The sequence below is a fragment of the Typopeltis vanoorti genome, chromosome 14 (genome assembly GCF_054136105.1).
Source record: "Typopeltis vanoorti isolate ZY-2024b chromosome 14, IOZ_Tvanoo_1.0, whole genome shotgun sequence".
Taxonomy (NCBI): Eukaryota; Metazoa; Arthropoda; class Arachnida; order Uropygi; family Thelyphonidae; genus Typopeltis; species Typopeltis vanoorti.
The window spans coordinates 10,526,196-10,546,646 of NC_143562.1; the positions used below are offsets into that span (position 1 = coordinate 10,526,196).

General features: G+C 36.8%; 1 protein-coding gene across 1 annotated transcript; it reads left to right on the top strand.

The window, feature by feature from the left end:
• Positions 1 to 5,124: 5,124 nt before the first annotated feature.
• LOC150099203 (uncharacterized) lies at positions 5,125 to 19,934 on the top strand. Its single transcript, XM_090403766.1, has 2 exons — positions 5,125 to 5,658; positions 15,354 to 19,934. The coding sequence occupies exon 2, from the start codon at positions 15,759 to 15,761 to the stop codon at positions 17,217 to 17,219; it is 1,461 nt and encodes a 486-aa protein (XP_090259892.1). The 5' UTR covers positions 5,125 to 5,658; positions 15,354 to 15,758; the 3' UTR covers positions 17,220 to 19,934.
• Positions 19,935 to 20,451: the final 517 nt, after the last annotated feature.

Below are 20,451 nucleotides of genomic sequence, written 5' to 3' on the forward strand. Positions count from 1 at the left end.
TATTAGGATAATTTAAGCCATCCATAATAATTGCCCGTTTAGTACTTCAGTGTAATTTATCAGTGTATTTCTTCGATCTCGCAACCAAAGGACTGTAGCATCATTTCACTATACATTTCATTCTGTTAGCGTCTACACCATATAGCTTCAAACTCCGTGGTACACAAGTGGTGGATTTATGATTCTTAGGGAGGCAGGTGATTCGAGCTGAGCCAAGTAACTTCTCGGCATCTTCCCACAACACTACAACACCCATTAACTCTTTCTCACAAACTTTGCTAGTAGACTATCTCAATCTACAAAACTATTTCTAGAAGGTCCCTAGATTTGCAGGATTTACTTGCGTTTATACGCAAATCAATCAACATGAACATTTCAGATATTGACGCCATCATAGACTCGCTCGATGAAGAGCGAGTCTATGATACGAGTCACTTATCTTCATAAATAAACTTCAAAAAAAGTTCAAGTTTAAATGGTCTGCAAGTATGATTGATCCTGACATCATCATTGACTCGCTCGATAAAGGGCTAGCATTCAGCTTCATAAAGAAGCTTCTTAAAAAATTCGAGCTTGAATGGCGCCCCGCTTCCTAAATTTCTATTCTTTACCCGGGACTGACGATGATGTAAATGAAAACACTCCTCAAATGGAGTAAAAACTTAATTTAGTGGTCTCTGCCTCTACTCCCACTGATCAAGGAGAGATGGACGTGCGCAAGAAGTGCAAAACTGTCGCCTCGGAGCCAACAAATGATATTGGCATGGATGAAGATGCTCCCAGTACAGACTCCTCTACCTTCCTCAATGAAAATATGCCCCCAGTCATCCTAAGAGAAAAGTAGCGATGGACAGCTTTAAGAACCATCATGGCTAAACCTGCAGATAAACTATTTCACTGCCAAAAACTTAGACGAGGGCTTCAAAATTCAACCCGCCACGGTGACAGACTACAGAAACTTAACAAAGGAAATGGACGACAGAGGTATTCTGTATCATACCTTTTCACTTACCTCGGAAAAAATTTGAAAGTGGTGCTCCGAGTATTATCCGAAGACATTGACCCAGATGAAATAGCTACTGACCTCAACTTACAGGATCTACCTCCTATAAAGGTCAGCAGAATGTATATATCAAATAAGACCACTATACCTCTTGTGGAGATCCATAATATTTATAAAAATATATACAACTTGAAGTCGATCTGTGGGCTTAAAATCTCGCCAGAACCACTGAGGAAAAGAGCTTCTTCTGGGTAGTGTCACAGATGCCAAAGGCTTGGCCATGCCCAGAAGTTGTGCAAAGCTCAGCACAGATGTTTAAAATGTGGTGAGACCCACCCCACAAATACCTGCGCAAAGTCAAAAACCACCCTGGCTAAGTGCATTAACTGCGGCGGTCCTTACCCTGCTAACTATAGAGTGTGTATTTACCATCCCCAAAACAGGAAGATTGAGCCAAACAGTCAATCTACATCATTATCTAAAACGAGAGCTGCAGAAACTTAAGCTCATTAGTCTCCCACAAGTCCGAAGAGGGCGACAGGTGCTCATCCACCATTAACTGAGCCCCAAGAAGATGAACCTTCAACATCAAACAAGTACATATACCGATGTGGCCCACTCCAAAATAACAGTGCATGACTAGAATCTGCCTAATCCACATTGAAATATAACAGCTGTCATCACCGCTTCTCTTGCAAATATGCTACAGGAATTCATTAACTCCAATCCATCACTAAGGACTACAAAAAAGTTTTTACAGCAAACCCAGTCCATCTTATCAGCACTCTCTGTTGTATAAGAAAAAACTCACCCCAGATTCTCTAAAGATTATTGCTGGGAACGCAAACGGTCTCAAAAACAAAATACTAGAAATCCAAGAATTCAATGATAGATATAATTCGGATATATTATTAATTAATGAAACTCACTTGAGACCTGCCGACAACCCCAAAATCAGAGGATACCAGCTTTATAGGAATGACAGATTCGAATATAGAGGTGGTGGTACAGCCATCCTCATCAAAATATACATCAACCATCATTCTATAGTCAACCATACAACCCCTAATCTCGAAATTACAGGTATTAATATAATCACCAACTTCGTCGGAAACCTAAAAATCTACGCTGCTTATAACCCACCATCAAAAATATTACTGACTTCAGACCTGGATGCCATCCTCGGAGTTAAAGTGACAGTCATTATCGCCAGAGACTTAAATGCAAAACATCATGCCTGGAGCATTAAGTCTATTAATAAGAATGACCACATCCTGTTTAACTACTCAAGTTCCAATTGTACAGCTGTGGCTGGCCCCTCAGTACCAACTCATCACAGTGCCATTGGTTCCTCCAACGTCTTGGATATAGTTCTCCTCCACAATGTTAAATTACAGTACAACCTGGAATCACTGAACGAATTATCCTCAGACAACGCTATTCTGCTCCAACTGGGTAATCAGAAGGGACTACCCCCTTCGCCTCACACCTTCATACCTTGGAAAAAATTATCCAAAATGCTCCCAAACTGCATTGGCCCTGTTCGTCATATTAATTCCAAGGAAGAAATCGAATCTGCAGTCAATAAACTTACTGATCAATTAAACACAGCCTTTTCATCTATCACCTCAAATTCAACAGCTCCTAAGCCAAAACGACTACCGGAAGATATCATGAACCTAATCAGGGAAAAAATAAGGCAAGAAAAAAATACCATAACACGAGATTACCCCAATAAAAAAGGTTTCTCAACAAACTGAATAGTGCAGTGAGAGATGCACTTAAAGCCCACAGAAACAAATTATGGGAAGACAAATTAGCCTCCATATCATGTGGTGATCAAACCATCTGGAAGCTGCTGAGAAATATCAAAAACAAAAATAAATTTCTTCCTTCTCTTAAATCTGATCTAGGCATTGTTCACACAGATGCTGAAAAAGCCGAAACTATAGTTAAAAATTTAGAAAACAGTGCAGCACCTTCATACTATAACCTAAACTTCAATCATATTTACAAAATTCATCGCCACATCAGATATGTGCTAAAACGGTCTGATACCTGTACCAGCCAACTCACACCTATTTCTCCAGCTGAAATTTATGACATTATATAGAATTTAAAGAATAAAAAAGCTCCAGCCTGAAGGCATATCCAATAAAGTTATTAAATTGCTCCCCTGAAAGCTCATTGTACATCTTACAACAACAATAAATGCCATGCTTAAATTCAAATACTTTCCCTCTGCATGGAAGTTGGCAGGCGTGGTCCCTATTTAAAAGCCTGGCAAGGATCCACAGCAGCCTCAAAATTATCATCGCATAAATCTGATTTCTAATTTGGACAAAATTGCAGAAAAAGTTATCCTTTCTAGAATTCAAGTTTCTGTGAGCAAGTTAAATATCCTTCCTACAGAACAGTTTGGCTTTTGCCGGTTTCACAGCACTACTCAACAAATCCATAGACTAATTGAGTTCATAACCACAAACTACAATTGACACTAATACATGGAGCAGTTTTTTCTTGACTTAGAAAAGATGTTTGAAGCTATGGCACTTTGGACTACTATAGAAGCTGATTTTCGCCAGCCAGCATTCCATTGGATCTAGTCCACTTTATAAAAGTCATTTCTTAGTGGCAGACGAATGCAAGTCAAACTAACTGATGTATTATCTACCCAGCGACGGTTCCTGGCAGGAGTGCCTCAAGAGTCCCTCCTGGCACCGATTCTTTTCACGATTTACATGGCGGACATACCGCCCAATCCAATGTCATCGATCATTGCCCTCTATGCTGACGACACAGCAATACTAGCGAGATCTCTCAAGCCACATCTTGTCACCAAGAAACTGCAAGAAAACCTGCTGAAACTAGAGCACTGGTTGTCCAATTGGAGATTGTAAGTAAAAGAGCACCACCATGCTTTCAACTAAAAACTCAATATCTCCTAAAGAAGACATCTTCCTATTTAAAATCAAAATTCCCTGGAAAGCAGAAGCCAAATATCTCGGTGTACTGCTGGACAGAAAACTAACTTTCAGTTCACATACAAAAGTCTCATGTACAAAGGCATCAAAAGTCATAGCATAGCTTTACCCTCTTATCAATAGGAACAGTAAACTAGATACCAAAATCAAATTGCTCCTCTATCAGTTGATGATTCGTCCCATTATTACTTATGCGTCTCCAGCCTGGAGCCACACTTCAAGCACAAAGATCCTTAAACTACAGAGAGCACAAAACAAATGCACAAAATACCTACGCATGGTTTTAAATGCGCCATAGTATATCAGAAATGTTCAACTTCACTGTGACACAAATATCCCTTATAACTACTCTTTCTTGCAATCTTTAGCAGTAAAGTTCTCAACATCGTCTTCACATCCAAATGAACTAGTACAACAAGCAGAAAACTATGATGAATCGATTTTTCCAAATATAGGAGACCTAAGGCCATAATACCTAACGAGGATCTATAACTTGCACCCACTAGGGCAGAGCACTTACCTCATAAACTTTCCCCTACACAGTAACCTCATCAGATAACAGGGATTATAAAAGCATTTTGCTTCACCCTTATAGACAGTATTTTTTTTTTCACGTGTGGTGGTCGAGATAAGAATACCCCAGTATAGTCATGCATGTCGTACGAGGCGACTAAAATGGATATCCTGGGAGGGTAACGGATGGCAATGCCCGTAGCCAATGAAGTTCTAACTGAGGCTCGGCAATTGCTGTTACCTTCAATAACATACTATCCTTCACTGTCCTGTTCAGATAACGAGGAATATGAAAAGCATTCTTGCTTCGCCCATCTAGCCAGTCCTTTTAAGGACTTTAAGGATTTATAAACTGTAATGTTTTGCGTTTCACAGGATATTATAACTATTGGAGTTTTGCATGTTTCTCTGTGTTTTCGTGTGCTTCTCCCCAAATTGAACTCCTCTTCCAATCTTGTCATTCCTAAAATGGAAGGGAGGGTGAAAACCTATACTAACGACACGATTTTCATCAGTTTAACCAACTAACCACTGTAAATGAAATTTTATATTTGGTAAGCTGCATTTGACTTCTGCTTGTTGCAAGTCTGTGTGCGTGCACTTGCTACAAACGTCTGGGTCAATGTTAATGTAATTCTCCGTCTGATTGTGGGATAAATACCGCGTAAAATAAATTTTGAGATAAGAAAAAAATTTATTTTATACGCTTTCACTCTATACCAGAAAAATTATGAATTTTTTTCCATTTTTCCTAAAGTGAAATAAGTGCAGTTCTTGAACCAACCGGTGATATTTTGAAACCGATAACGTCTAGCGATACTCAACAGCAATGCAATTAGAAATGCATATCGGTAGTTGAAGTAGACAAAGCCATCCAAAATTTGAAATGTGGAAAGACACACCAAGTGACGAAACCACCTATATATCAAGTGGTGTGGCTACTTGAACAGAATAGAAGAGTAAAGGCTCCCAGAACCTTACATGTGCCTCTGGCTGAATCCCACAGAGCAGGTATTTGATATCAGGATGGTAGAAAAGGATATAGAGAAAGGCCAGTGTCCAGTTGAAGTGCCCTAGAAGATTGAAATATAAATTTGATAGTATCGAAGTTCTGGGAGGTAACTGGATGATTTAAAAGAAATTTCCTCATAGAAGTTGGTAATGTCAATTTTCAAGTATTATAGTATTCTATTCTGTTCACTCCTTGCAGATGCATATGAGAAATTTGATGATAATATTTTGGTATTTGGCTATAGGGGCATCTCAAAGAAAAGCAAAAAAAAAAAAAAGTTTATGCATGTAATATGTGCATGTTTAGGACTGTCTATACATAAATAGCAGTTCATTTTGTATGACATTGCTGTTTGTATCCCACAGCACCAAGTGCACTCATTTTCCCATGAAGATGAAAACATTTATTATCAAGTTATAAGATTTTTTTTTTTTAAGTGATTATTGTTGCTCATTTGGAACTGTTGTACATACAGGAGATGCAGAATTCAAAAAGGATCAGATACATGTATATATATCATCATCAAATTTCTAATATGAATCTTTAAATGATATCACAGAATTCTGGGATAATATTACATTGAAGAGTTTGTTGACAGTTTTCTTGATTTAGTGTGTTATCTGCATGACTCCAATATTGTCAGATCTTATATTTCATTCTTCCTCTGGGTATTTTTCTTCCCAGGAAACACTTGTTTTCTATTCTTTCCCATTCTCTTTTAGTGACCATACTTGAGATAATTGAGATCAGCTCTACTTGTGCATTCCTGTAAGTGAATAATGTCAAATTCATTTCAATTCTTTACATTTTTTCTTTAATAATATTTATATATAAATATTCCCCTGCAGTCCATTGACAATATCATTGATATAAAAGGTTAAACAATACAGTGCCATTACTGACTCCTCTGGGATCCCATTGTAACCTTCTACTTCCTGGATACTGTTCCATCATACACAACTCTCTGATACATATGGGATAGCCAAACCCAAATCCAGTTCACTAACATGACATCTAAACCCATGTGGTGCAACTTAAATATCAGCATATCATGTGGTACCCTGTCAAAATGTCTTTGTAAAATCAAAGAAAAAAAAATATTAAAAATGCCAGAATATACTTTTCCCTCATTAACCACTCTTGTCACTTTATTATAAAAAGCTATCATATTACTAAAACAAAAGCATCCCTTAATAAATTCATGCTGACTCTCACAGATAATTACCCTCATATGCCCAATGCTGTAAATGATCCCTGACTAATGTTCCAAAATTTTAACAACTACTGATGAAATACAAACTGGTCAATAGTTTGACACTTCCAGTTTGTTACCACCTTATCCAATGGCACTATCTTACCCTCCTTCCACTCCTTGGGCACCTTTCCCATGGCCAGACTTTCGTTGAAAAGCCAGATCAATGAAGCTGTCAGTTCTTTACTTCAATCTCTCAATACCATCCAGTCTCATTGCTTTATTGACATTCAGAGTACTCAGTATTTAAAACACACTCCCTTCTTGCACTTCTGAACCTTAAACCTGCCCTATCCCTCTAAGCATTAAAACCTACTTCTCTAGGATGAAATACCCCAATAAAGTGTTAATTTAATAACTGTGCTTGGGCCATTGTTGTTTAATTTGTACATAAATGATATAAACCTGTGCTGTTAGCCTAGTGGCTATGCACTTCGCAACCATATGCCTGGGGAAGGAGTGTCCTAGGTTCGATTCCGGTCGGAGACGTGAGGAGCTCAAGGATCTTCCTCAGCCATAGCCAAGTTAACCAGTCTTGGGCATGGACAGCAGGGTTTTTCCCCCTAGTTTATCTGGGGTTTTTCATCTCACAAGCAGGCAAACCGCCCCTGCGAACACACACAGATACAGTCAGAAATATACCTCCCTAGGGGATGCAGCAGAGGAGTAGCGAACTGGCTGCATTAATATGCCAGTAAACCCCTCATTAGGAGGGGACTCAACCCATCCTACATGGATGAGGATAGGAGGAGGAGGAGGATATAGGAAATGGCTTAAAGAGAGATATTCAGTTGTTTGCTGATGATGCAAAGTTGGGTAGCACAATTAAAAATCAAGCTGATGTTGAGAGTTTGCAGGATGATTTAAATAAGCTGGCAAAATGGGAAAAAGATAATGGATGTCAGTTCAATGTAGAAAAGTGTAAAGTTATGCATTTTGGGATTAAAAGATTACCAGCTGTGCACTACATTGAAGGAACGGTACTCCAAGAGATTGATGAGGCTGAGAATTAGGGGTGTTGGTGGATAGGGAGATGAAGTTCATTGGACACATTGCTAAGGTGTCCAAGATTGCACATAGGATTATTTGGTTATTGAGGAACACACTAACATCCAGAGATAAAGATGGTATTATTCCCCTTTATAATGCGTTGATACTTCCACATTTGGATTACTGTGCTCAGATCTGATCACCTGGATTCCTTGGAGATGAGGAGATTGTGGAGAGGGTTTAGGGGAGAGTGACTAAGTTGGTGAGGGATGTAAAAAATGCTCAATCTTATAAAAACCTTTTAGTAATTTAAATGTTTCTATCATATTGATGGAGAGGAAATGTTTCAGCTGTGTGATAGTGATGCAAGAACAAGAGGTCATCCCTAAAAATTAAGCAAAAGTTTGACTAACAAGGGTGTGAGAATGAGGTTTTTTGCCTGGAGAGTGGTGAACGAGTGGAATGCATTGCCTGACTCAGTTGTGAGTTCTTTGTCTGTAAATGAATTCAAGAAGAGATATGATAGATATTGTTTTGATAGTTTGGGTCTCCCACGATGACTCCGTGGAGATGCCCATAATAATAATTATAACTCCACTGTGTCCTTTGCATCAGTCACTCTATTCCCATTTTTAGGCAGTGTGTTGAACATTGTTTCTCTTTGCACCTTGTTATATTCCCATGATTTTTCAACTATTTGTCTTAAAGTGGAAATCTGATCAGAACAAGCTCGATTCTGCTTGCCCTGAATCCAGCTTGTTTTTCTCCAAACTTTCCTTCCACAGATTTTCCTTAAAAGATTAAGAAAAATCTTTTCTCGGGTATATTGGAATTTTTTTCACTTGGTTAGACTCATTATTATTATTATGGGCGACTCGAGGGAGGCCCTAAACATCATGTCCACACAACTATTTGACATTCTCACAGTATTAATCATACCTTGCCTTGAACTTGCTCATAGTCACAGCACCCACAACAGACTCTGGCAGCTTATTCACCACTCTAAAAGTAATGAACCCAGCTCCAACACCCTTGCTAATCACACTTTCCCAGCTTCCATAGATGTCCCCTAGTTCTCCCACCACCAGTCCTGATCTCAAAAATATCCTCTGAATTAATCCTATAGAAACCCTTTAGCAATTTGAATGTCTCAATCATATCTCCCCTTCTCTGCCTATTAACCAATTTGTGCAACCCACAAATCTTCAACCTGTTCTCATAAGCCTCATTCCATGTACCTGCTATCATCTTGGTCACTCGTCTCTGGATCCTCTCCACCTCCTCCCAATCTAGAAGAAACCTAGGTGACCAAATCTGGACACAGTAGTCAACATGAGGTTTTATCAAGGCTCAGTACAGAGGAACAATAACTTGCTTGTCTCTTCTTGTCAAAGTATTTTTCAACAACCAAGTGAGTTGAGCTGATTTAGCCACTTTTGCAATGTGCCCCCTAAACTTCATCTCCCTATCCACCAGCACTCCCAAGTCCCTGGCCTCATCAATCTCCTGGAATACAGTTCCACCAATGTGGTATACTGCTGCTAATCTTTTCACCCTAAAATGCATAACCTTGCATTTTATCACATTAAATTGACATCCATTCTCCTTAGCCCAGAACTCCAATCTATCCAAATCATCCTGCAAGATTTTGACATCTTCTGCATTCACTATTGCCCTACCCAACTTTGCATCATCAGCGAACAAATGAACTGTTCCTCTTAGATCCTTCCCTATATCGTTAATAAACAGCAATGGTCCAAGAACAGAATCTTGCAGCACACCACTAGTCACAGGCTGTCTTTTGGACTCTACTACTGAATAAACTACTCTCTGATATCTCTCCATCAACCACCCACCTATCCATCTCACCAACCCTATATCCATTCCTATATTTTGCAGTTTACGGATTAGAATTCCATGTGGTATCCTGTCAAATGCCTTAGCCAGGTACAGCAGTATCACTGTAAACTCATTACCCTTATCTAATTCAGCTATTACTGTGTTATAAAACTTGAGCAAGTTTACTGAGGCATGATCTACCCTTCACAAAGTAATGCTGTCCCCTGTACAGTATCTCATTCTCATCAATCCATTCCTGTATTTTTCTCTTGGCTACTTTCTCCAAGACTTTGACAACGACTCCTGATATGCTGATCGGTCGGTAATTTGCAACAGTAGTCTTGGATCCTCCTTTATGCAGTGGAACTATTTTCCCCCTCTTTCCACACCTTCGGGACTAAACCAGACCCGAGACTCAGATTAAACAACATGGTCAAGGGCACTGATAATTCTTTAGCTGCTTCATGTAAGACCTGTTCTGGTATACCATCCAATCCCACAGATGTATTCACATTAAGGTTCTATAATAGACTATTCACCTCCACTTCATTCGTCACAATTCCCATATAAACTAATGGTTCCTTCATTCTTTCAATGTCACCACTTGGATGATATACTCTTGCAAATTGCTCACTCAGTAATTCCACTATGTCGACTGATTCAATGACCTCCTTACCATTGCCATTCCTTAAAATCATTCTGCCGTTTTTTTTTTTTTTGCTTGCAACGTATTGAAAGAACTGTTTGGGATTGTCTTTAGCTTGCATAGCTAGTTTCCTTTCATAATCTGCTTTTGCTTTTTTTACCACACTTGTTACCATTCTGGCCTGCGCTTTATACCGTTCGTGTGCCTGCAGGTCACCTTTCTCTTTAAATTCCCTCCACAGTTGTTTATTTTTTTGCAGCTCAAGCTTAATGGTGTTATTCATCCATTTAATCCCAACTTGTTTTACTATTCGGACCCTAGGTATACAATCAGCCTGTAGACTGTAATTTATAATAGACTGTAAATGATATATTTAGTTTAATCCTTTATCCAAGGATATCCAAGTGTAAGCAAGCAAAGTTTGTGCCTGAAGTACATTCAGGACTGAGTGCAACTCATGGCAAAGGTGGACAAAGCTTCACATTACTTCATCATCATGCATATCAAGGATTTAGGCCTAACATGGCCTGTTCTGGCCTTAGAGGTCATCATTGAACTTTTTAAGAGGACGTCCATTACATTCCCATGATTTCTGAATTCTTTGTCTTAAAGTGGAAATCTGATCCTGATAAACTCTGCTTGGCCTGAATCCAGCTTCTTGTTCTCCAAACTTTCTGGCCACAATTTTTCTTAATCTTTTCTCGGGTGTATTTTTTTTGCTTGGTTAGACTATAAATTATATATTCAGCTTAATCATTCACATTACTTTATTATTATTATTATTATTCATGCCTCCATGGAGTCAAAAGACTCATCGCAGGAGGTCCTTCCTAGGAAACATAGTCTATCACCTCATGAAGCTGTCAGTTAGCTCATTCTCTCAATACCATCCAGTCCCATTGCTTTATTGAAGTTCAGAATACTGAATATTGAGTGTGAAACTGAGCATGTTTTAAATACTGAATTGGCATTCAGTATTTGAAACACACTCTCTTCTTGCACTTCTGAACTTTGAACCTCTCCTATCCCTCTAAGCATTAAAACCTACTCCTCCAAGACACTTCACATTACTTGCCCAGACCGGTTTCTACCTTGATTGAGGACTCTTCAGTGGGAGCCAGACCCAGAGGTGATACCAAGGTTGAAGCAATGAAAAGTCATATTTACCTATACGAGTTGCCAAACGGTGTCTTAGTATCTTTAGTAAACTTGCCTTAGTATCCCCTAATGCAAATAATGCAAAACACATCTCCTTGCAGACATGTATAGTACTGTGGATTATGGTAGTAGTGACCCTTCAATCACTGGGTAGGGACCCTTTGATTGAAGGGTCACTACCCAGGCCGGTTTTAAAGAATTAAACTAAATATATAATTTATAGTCTAACCAAGTGAAAAAAAAAAACCTCTAATATCTTTCTCTAATCCAGAGTAATTTAATAAAAGGTGACACCATTTGGCAACTCGTATAGGTAAATATGACTTCTTCATTGCTTCAAACTTGGTATCACCTCTGGGTCTGGCTCCCACTGAAGAGACCTCAATAAAGGTTGAAACCAGTCTGGGTAGTGACCCTTCCCATATTGCATAGCATTATACATGTCTGCAAGGAGATGTGCTTTGCATTAGGGGATACTAGGGCAAGTAATGTGAAGCTTTGTCCACTTTTGCCACGAGTTGCCCTCAGCAGTCCTGAAGATACTTCAGGTGCAAACTTTGATTGCTTACACTTGGATAAAGGATTGAATTAAATATATAATTTATTTTCTCAGTATACTTAGGATAATGGTGTACAAAAAAGTTTAAGTTCAGAGGGCATATTGCAAAAGTTGGTAAAATAGCTTAAGTAATTACTTGGCTGTTGAAAAACACACTAACAAGTAAAGAATAGGTTATTATCCCTCTTTATAAGGATATGATTTGGCCATGTCTTGGCTACTTTGCACAGACTTGGTCACCTGGCTTTCTTGAGGAGGAGGGGGGTGAAAGAATTCTCTCTTCTCTGAAAGCATTCAGAGACAACTGACTGAGATGGTGACAGTTCTGTGGAATTCTCCTTATGAGGCTAGGTTGAAGGTTTCTTGGTTACAAAGTTTAGTTGATGGGCAGAAAAGAGGGGGACATGATCAAAACTTTTAAGATATTAAATGGATTTTATGAAATTGATGAAAGTGAAATTTTTTAATCTATGATAAATAGAGAACTAGGACCATTCGTGGAAGTTGTGTAAGAGTGTGGATAGCAGTGGGTGTGTGCAGATCAGATTCTTTGTGTGGAGAGTGGTGAGTGAGTAGAATGGATTCAAGAAGAGGTATGATAGCATCTGTGTGTATGATTTTTGATTTGGGTCCCCTGCAATGAGTCCTGGACCCCATGGAGTTGCTTAAAATAATAATAACTTTTACCAGGAACTCTCATTAGAGAAATTCCTTTGTAATTCTCATATTTAGTTTATTTATTTTTTTATAGATGGGGCCCATCCAATCATTTGGAAATCAACTCTCTCTCTCCATGTAATAAGATGCTCGACTTTGATCCTTTTTTTAATACATTCTTGCACACTCTTCTTTCAGTATGATATTCAGTTTCATCCTGCTCGAAATAAAATGATGATCACTTCCAATTTTAAATCCTTTCTATACTGTTATGTTCTGAACCAGCATGAAGATATTGCTGTCAACAATAACATAGTCAATAATACTTCTTATTTCTTGCTTCTTCTTTCTATGTAAATTTGTGCACATCTTTATGGTGGAACATAGTGTTAGTAATAACTAGTCTCTGTCATGCACAGAAATCATTATTATTAGCTTTTCTCTTTTCTCCAAATTTTCTCAAAATATTTCTATGTCTGGTAATCATTTCCTACTCTGCTGTTTAGATCTCCAAGAACCAAGTTTTCCTTTTTCATTGTGTCAATTGCTTTATCTAATTCCTTGAAAAATTTCATAACTTCTTAGTTAGTAGAATGTTTAGTGGGACCATAGGAAGAAATAATGCTGACTGTTTAGTTCTCCATTCTGATATTTGCACACATCACTCTACTCAAATTGTCCTTTGTATTCCAACAGGAGCCTGATGAAAGAAATTAAAAAGAGAAAAGTCAGATATTTTGGACATAACTGCCTACAAAGGACACTTCTCGAAGGAACTGTTGAGGGAAAGAGGAAGACAAAGACTGGAGTGGATGAAAAATATAGAAGACTGGACCTATCTCTCATATGAGGAATGCAGCAGAGAGGCACAGAATAGGACATGGTGGAGACGCATGGTAGTCAATCTCCTGGAGGGAGAAGACACCTGACAGGACAGGACACTCTACTCGATATTGCCTGCAATTCAGAATTATTCTCATATTGCGTATTGAATACTATAGCCACTGTAGCTACTTGACAATTTCACAATACTATAGCTTCATTCTTATTTTACCCATGAATAGACAAAATTATATTTGTTAAATATCTTCATAACCAGACACCTTGTGTAAAGAGAACAGCTGATTACGTCAAATTGTCCTTTGTATTCCATAATAGGGTATTTCTTATGAACAGTATTTATAAGAAACTAAAGTTTACAGACATACAGAAAAACAATTCCTGATTTCTCTTCTATATAAATAACTCTCAGCGCAGCTAGACCACCATTGTACTGTAGGTTCTAAATCTTTTATGTGTTGGATTTCTGTAAATTTCACTTTCTTGCAGTATATATTATGTGTTTAATGACAAAAAGACATTTTTCATTACAAAATTTTGTTTCATTTGTATGTTATTGTGATCATTGTCACATGTCAAGTATTACACTAGAAGTTTTCATCAGTTGACCCCATACAAGCAGATTTCATGTCACGTGTTGGTTACAAGAATCACAGGAAGATCAGAAATTTTCCTTCAAAAATCTTCAACTAAAATTATCAGCTTTAAGTTAAATTCTTGTCTCCTTTGATATTTCGTATTCCTCAAAATTTACACTTCACCCATTAATTGTTCATTTTATTTAGGTGGAAGGCTTTATTTATTATTATTTTACCATGATAGACCAATAGACATTTCATAGTGGAAATTTTTTTGTCATTTTAGAAATTTATCTTAAATGTATCTTTAAAAAGGCAGAACAGTTCAGTAATTCTTGCATCATGGACTTCACCTAGTGCTATTTACGTTTATTTGCTTGTTTCCCTAAATTTATTTACATTTAATACCATATCACTGTTTGAAAAGGATTTTGGTTATGAGAGTGGGGTTTCTAAACCTGCTATATTACACCTAAGCCATCTAACCTCTGGTCTTTATCTCATCCTTAGCCTTACCCATGGTGTTGAATGTATTATAGATTTTAAAATATTTGTGGATGGAATTACCCCATTCAGAAACAGCATTGGAGTATTTTATGTAGTTCTTACTGAAATACAGTAATATAATAATGAAATTTTATCAATGACAGTGAAAACAGTCATTTATAAGATTAAAAATAACTAAAGCAGTGAATTGAGACAGTCTTGACAGCACAAGCAAAAACTAGTCCAGACCTGTTGCTGACTACCACAGTCCTTTAGCTTAAAAAAGTTCCTTTTTCCCCCTCTATCTAACTACTTGCCCACAGACGACACTGTCTTGTCATGGAGTCTTTGGACCTTCTGTCTGTAAGGCTTATATATTTACACAAGTAATTTGGTCTTCTCAACTTTTTATTTTTTTTGACCAGATCTTGGTTTTTCATAACCATTAATCATAATATAAAAACAGTTGGTACTATATTCAGAAACATTTAAAAAAATGTCTCTGGAGTTATGAAATCATAAATTATTATCTTAAAGAAATGAATCAGGAGTCATAAATGGATCTATGGTTAGGCCTATTGTTTATGTTATTAATATAAAATATTAATAGTATATGATGTAGTAAGAGTGGCCTTCTGTAACAAGTCGTGGGACTCTGTGGAGATGTCATGTAATATTTGTTCCTTTTGGTACACTCACAGTATTATTACAATGAGTATTATTACAATTACTGCACTGCAGAATTCTGCAGTGCAGTACTATAATATTTATATTATTGATAATAATGTTAATCATTCATACTGAATACATTCTTGATGAATTTTTTCCCTTTTCAGCTCATCAAGCTGGATGCAAGGAAATCCACTCACCTGTCATATCATAAGAGAGCAGTAATACAGAACAATCTGTTATGTGAAAGATATAAATTCAGTAGCCTGTTCTGAAAATATAGAAGTGTATATTTATTTTTGATGAAAATATATGGGAATCATCAGAGATGTATGCACATATTGAAAACCACAAAACAAATCTGTCTTGAAAGAATTTGCGGTTGAACCTTCAGGTCTAAGATTTTCAGTTAAAAAGCACAAGTTTAAAATTCCCTCAAGAGGTAATGCAGCTGCAAAAACTTCACAGAAATGTGTAAATATTTTCAAAACATAGTCCTTCAAGCATTGTTGAGAATTTGTCATAAAAATATGTTTTACTTTAGAAAAGTCCTTTTCATATAATTTTAGTACATGGATAATTTCACAAAAATGGGTTCCATTAACTTAGAGTTGAATGATAAATCGTTTTCAGAAGATTCAGTTTTTGATAGCCATGCAAGAATTCCCACCCTTGAGAAATGTTTTACCTGTGAAACTTGTGATGAATCATTTAACCGTCCTTATGATCTTGAAACACATAAACTAATTCATGCCATTGAGAAACATTTAATTTGTGAAACCTGTGGTAAATCATTCAACCGTACTCCAGATCTTAAAAGACATGCATTGCTCCACACTAATGAAAAACCTTTTATTTGTGAAATTTGTGGTAAATCATTTAAATGTTCTGATTATCTTAAAAGGCACAAAATAGTTCATACTAATGTGAAACGTTTTCATTGTGAAATATGTCGTAAATCATTCAACCATTCTCATCATCTTAAAAAACATATTACACTCCACAGTACTATAGAACCTTTTACCTGTGAAACTTGTGCTAAATCATTTAGATGTTTTGATTATCTAAAAAGGCACATCTTAATTCATGCTAATGAGAAACCTTTTAAATGTGAAACTTGCAGTAAATCATTTAGATCTCCTTATGAACTAAACAAACATGCAATGGTTCACACTAATGAGAAACCTTTAAGCTGTGAAATTTGTGGTAAATCATATCGCTGTTCTCGTGATCTCAAAAGGCACATGACACTTCATAATAATGAGAAACCTGTTATTTGTGAAACTTGTGGTAAATCATTCAGATGTATTAACTATCTTAAGAAGCACATATTAATTCATACCAATCCGAAACTTTTTATTTGTGAAACTTGTGGTATGTCATTTTTCCGTTCTTATGATCTTAAAAGACATCTAATGCTCCACACTAATGAGAGAACTTTTACCTGTGAAACTTGTGGCAAATCATTTATCCGTTCTGATGATCTTAAAAGACACATGTTAATTCATACTAATGAGAAAAATACCTTCATCTGCAAAACTTGTGGTAATTCATTTAGCCATTCGTGTTTTCTTAAAAAGCATATAAAACTTGATATTAATGATAAACATTTTAACTGTGAAACTTTGGGAACATCATTTTCAAACAGTATTCCTCATAAACATCACATGAGAATTTGCACTAAAGAGGAAACTTTTATATGTAATACATGTGGAAAATCATTTTCACAGTCTTCAAATCTTAAAATACACATCAGACTTCACACTAATGAGAAACCTTTTCTTTGTGAAACTTGTGGTAAATCATTTACACACCTATCAAGTTTACAAACACACATTAGAACTCACACAAATGAGAGACCCTTTATTTGTAAGTTTTGTGCTAAATCATTTTCACAAGCAACAACTCTTAAAACACACATTAGGATTCACACAAAAGAAAAACCATTCATCTGTGAAACTTGTGGTCGAGCTTTTACACAGTTAGCATCTCTTAAAAAACACATTAGAATTCATACAAAAGAGAAACCTTAAATCTGTAAAACATGTGGTAAATCATTTGCACAGCTTTCAGGTCTTAGACCACATAATTGTTCAGACTAATGAGTAACATTTCTTTAATGAAACATTTTAAAACAAGTTTCTCACTCTTATACTCTGAAAATGAATATATGATTTCATAACTAAAATGAAACCTTTTTAAATTTGAAATCATGTTTTCATTGGTTTGTGTTTTTTTTTTTTTTTAATTTCATGAATTAGATAACTAACAGTTTTTATCTTGCTATGACAAATGAATACAGTACATAAAAGATGCTGCTAAACAAACACTTCATTTCACTCTGTCTTGCAGCTGGTTTTATTTGTGTGAATGAAATCTAAACAAGTGTTACAACTCTTAATTATACTGAATTCATAGGATATTTGCCTTTTCTTAGTGCATTGATTAGGTTTCACTGGCCAGACAATGTTTTTGAACTGTTTGGTTCTCTCATCAGACACCAGGCAGAAAACTAACAAACATAGTTTGTTATATTGGTTGGCTTACTATAATCAATTTCATTTATGTTATGCTCCATCTTGGCCTTTTTTGTAATTTTAGTGAGTGAATTCACTGCAAGTTTGTTCTAGTTAGTCAACTGTATTTCTGCTAGCTACTGTTTATTATGTCTTTATATATACATATATGTGTATACACATGCTATCTACCAATAATTGCCCAGTCATTTTAACAATTTACAATTAATACCAACAGGCAAGCCCTATTATAAGGTATTCCCACCTTTGGTTTTGATCACCTCCTGCAACTTTTGTGGGAGGCTTTCCACCAATGTGCGCTAGACATCAGGTGGAATTTTTCTTCATTCCTCCATCAAAGCAGCACTGAGTTCGGTGACAGATCAAGGACATGCTGCTCTGGATCTCAATTGTCACTCCAATTCCTTCTGCAGATGTTTGATGGGGTTGAAGTCAGGACACTGTGCAGGCCAGGGCAGACCTTTAACACCCATCTCTTCTTATCATACCATAACAGCTGCAGCTTTGTGGCATGGGGGAATTGTTGTCTTGATAGTAACATGGGACCATTCCATAAAAACACTACAGTGTAGGTAATACCTGATTATCTAGAATATCAAGGTGCTGAGCAGCTTTCACATTATCCATGGTTCCATGGCCAACAACCAGTGGTTCCACTCCAAACCAGCTGAATGCACACCATACGATTACTCCTCCACCAAACTCTTCTGTGGTACAACACACTGTGATAACAAGCATTCACCAGACTGGGTTGCCTCCACACTCACACTCTGCCATCAGACTGTAAACAGGTGAACCTTGATTCATCACTCCAGAGTACTGTTTTCCACTGGTCAATTGTCGAGTTCACATGCTCTGTGCACCAGGCCAGACGAGCTGCCTCATACAATATTAGTGCTCACCATGATGTTACTGGTGCTCTGGACTTATCTTGGATGGTCTGTACTGATTGTAGCCAGTTTTTGCATGCCACCCATTTAACCCCCCCCCCTTCCTTGTTTGTCATCATTTTCGGCAGCTGTCCTGGGTCTTTTCTTGCACTAATGATGCCAAAAAAAAAAAAAAAATCTTCATTTGTTGATCACACCAACTGTTGAATTTGAATGCTCCAGTTAAGTAGCAATGGCATGTATAGACTTGCCACCAATGTGATAGCCCACAATGACACCTCTGTCGAAGTCAATGAGTTCACATTGTGTTGCCATACCACCTGTATTCAACTGCTACAATGAAATACTGCTTCCTACTATCTGTACAACGGGTTTTATGTTATCAACAAACCTGGAATGTTTCATAAGTTAAAATAACAGGGGTGTCTGGACAATTATTGGCAGATTGTGTGTGTGTGTATGTGTGTGTGTGTGTGTGTGTGTGTGTGTATAAATTATTCAGCTATTGTTTTATACTCAGTATACTAGAATCATGTGTTCCAAAACAGTTCATTAGATTTCTGGCACTGTTGATTTATTCCAATTACTGAATTTGAACAATGATTTTTTTTCCCTACTTGTCAAGTGACAACAATTTTCTAATTTTTACAGATTTGTTTTTCATTGCATACTATAATTGACTTTTGTAATGCATTTTTATGTAATTTGTACTGCATGTGTTACTTTTTTATTTTGAAAAATTAATTTTTGCTTATGAAATGCTATTTCTCATTTCAGATTTAAGTGTTAAACTCAGTATAAAGAGACATTTTCTTAAAATTACTGATGTTCCAAGGGTTGAACATTTGTTGTTTCTCAAATTCTCTCTCTCTCACACACACACACATGCACTCGTGAATGTCACTTATTAGTTGGTGTTTAACTTGCCATTCAACATTTGTTGAGCTTGACATCATATGAATTACATTGGCACATACAGAGTTGCTTGCTGTAGCAAAATTTGGCAACTGACAAATATAAGTTGAGGTGATGTAACATCCAGGTAACTTTGCTTTTTATATAACATATATCTATGGTCACTTCATACTGTAACGAATCTTGGAATTGAATCCTGGAATTGAAACTAATCAAAAGAATAGTTTCTATTAACAGGTATGCTATAGCAGATTTTCTGCATTTTTCATAGGTTGTCACTTTGACTTTGCAATAACTGTGCCATAGAGAGCGTTCACGATAACTGCAGTTTCAGTGTTGGAATTATATTGTATTATTCTATATTACTATACTATAATTTATTATGAAATAAATATAATAAAACTAAGATTGGTTTTTTTACAACATCCTGAAAATTATTTTTTAATAAACTTAAAGATTCTTTGTACCATCATGATGCATACATAGCTTATTATTATTATTATCAACACCCAACTTCCATGGAGTCAGAGACTCATCTTGGGAGGTACTCACTATTGCATACAATGCTTATCCAACCACGTTTTAAATTAATTCAATGTGGCCATATCCACAACACACTCAGGCAATGCATTTCACTCACCAACCACCCTCCATGCAAAGAACCTGCTTCTCAATCCTTTGCTCACACCCTCCTTATAGAGTTTCCAGCAATGACCTTTTGTTCTATTTCCCTCTCTAATTCTCTTCCATGTCTACCTGTTAACAACCCCTGACCAGTTTATATGTCTCAATCATATCCCCTCCCCTTCCTCCTATTCACAAAGCTCTGCAACTTACATTCTCTCAATCTGTCCTCATGCTCCACATTCTAAAGCCCTCTGGCTACTTTTGTGAATCTTCTCTCTCTCTACCCTTTCCAACAT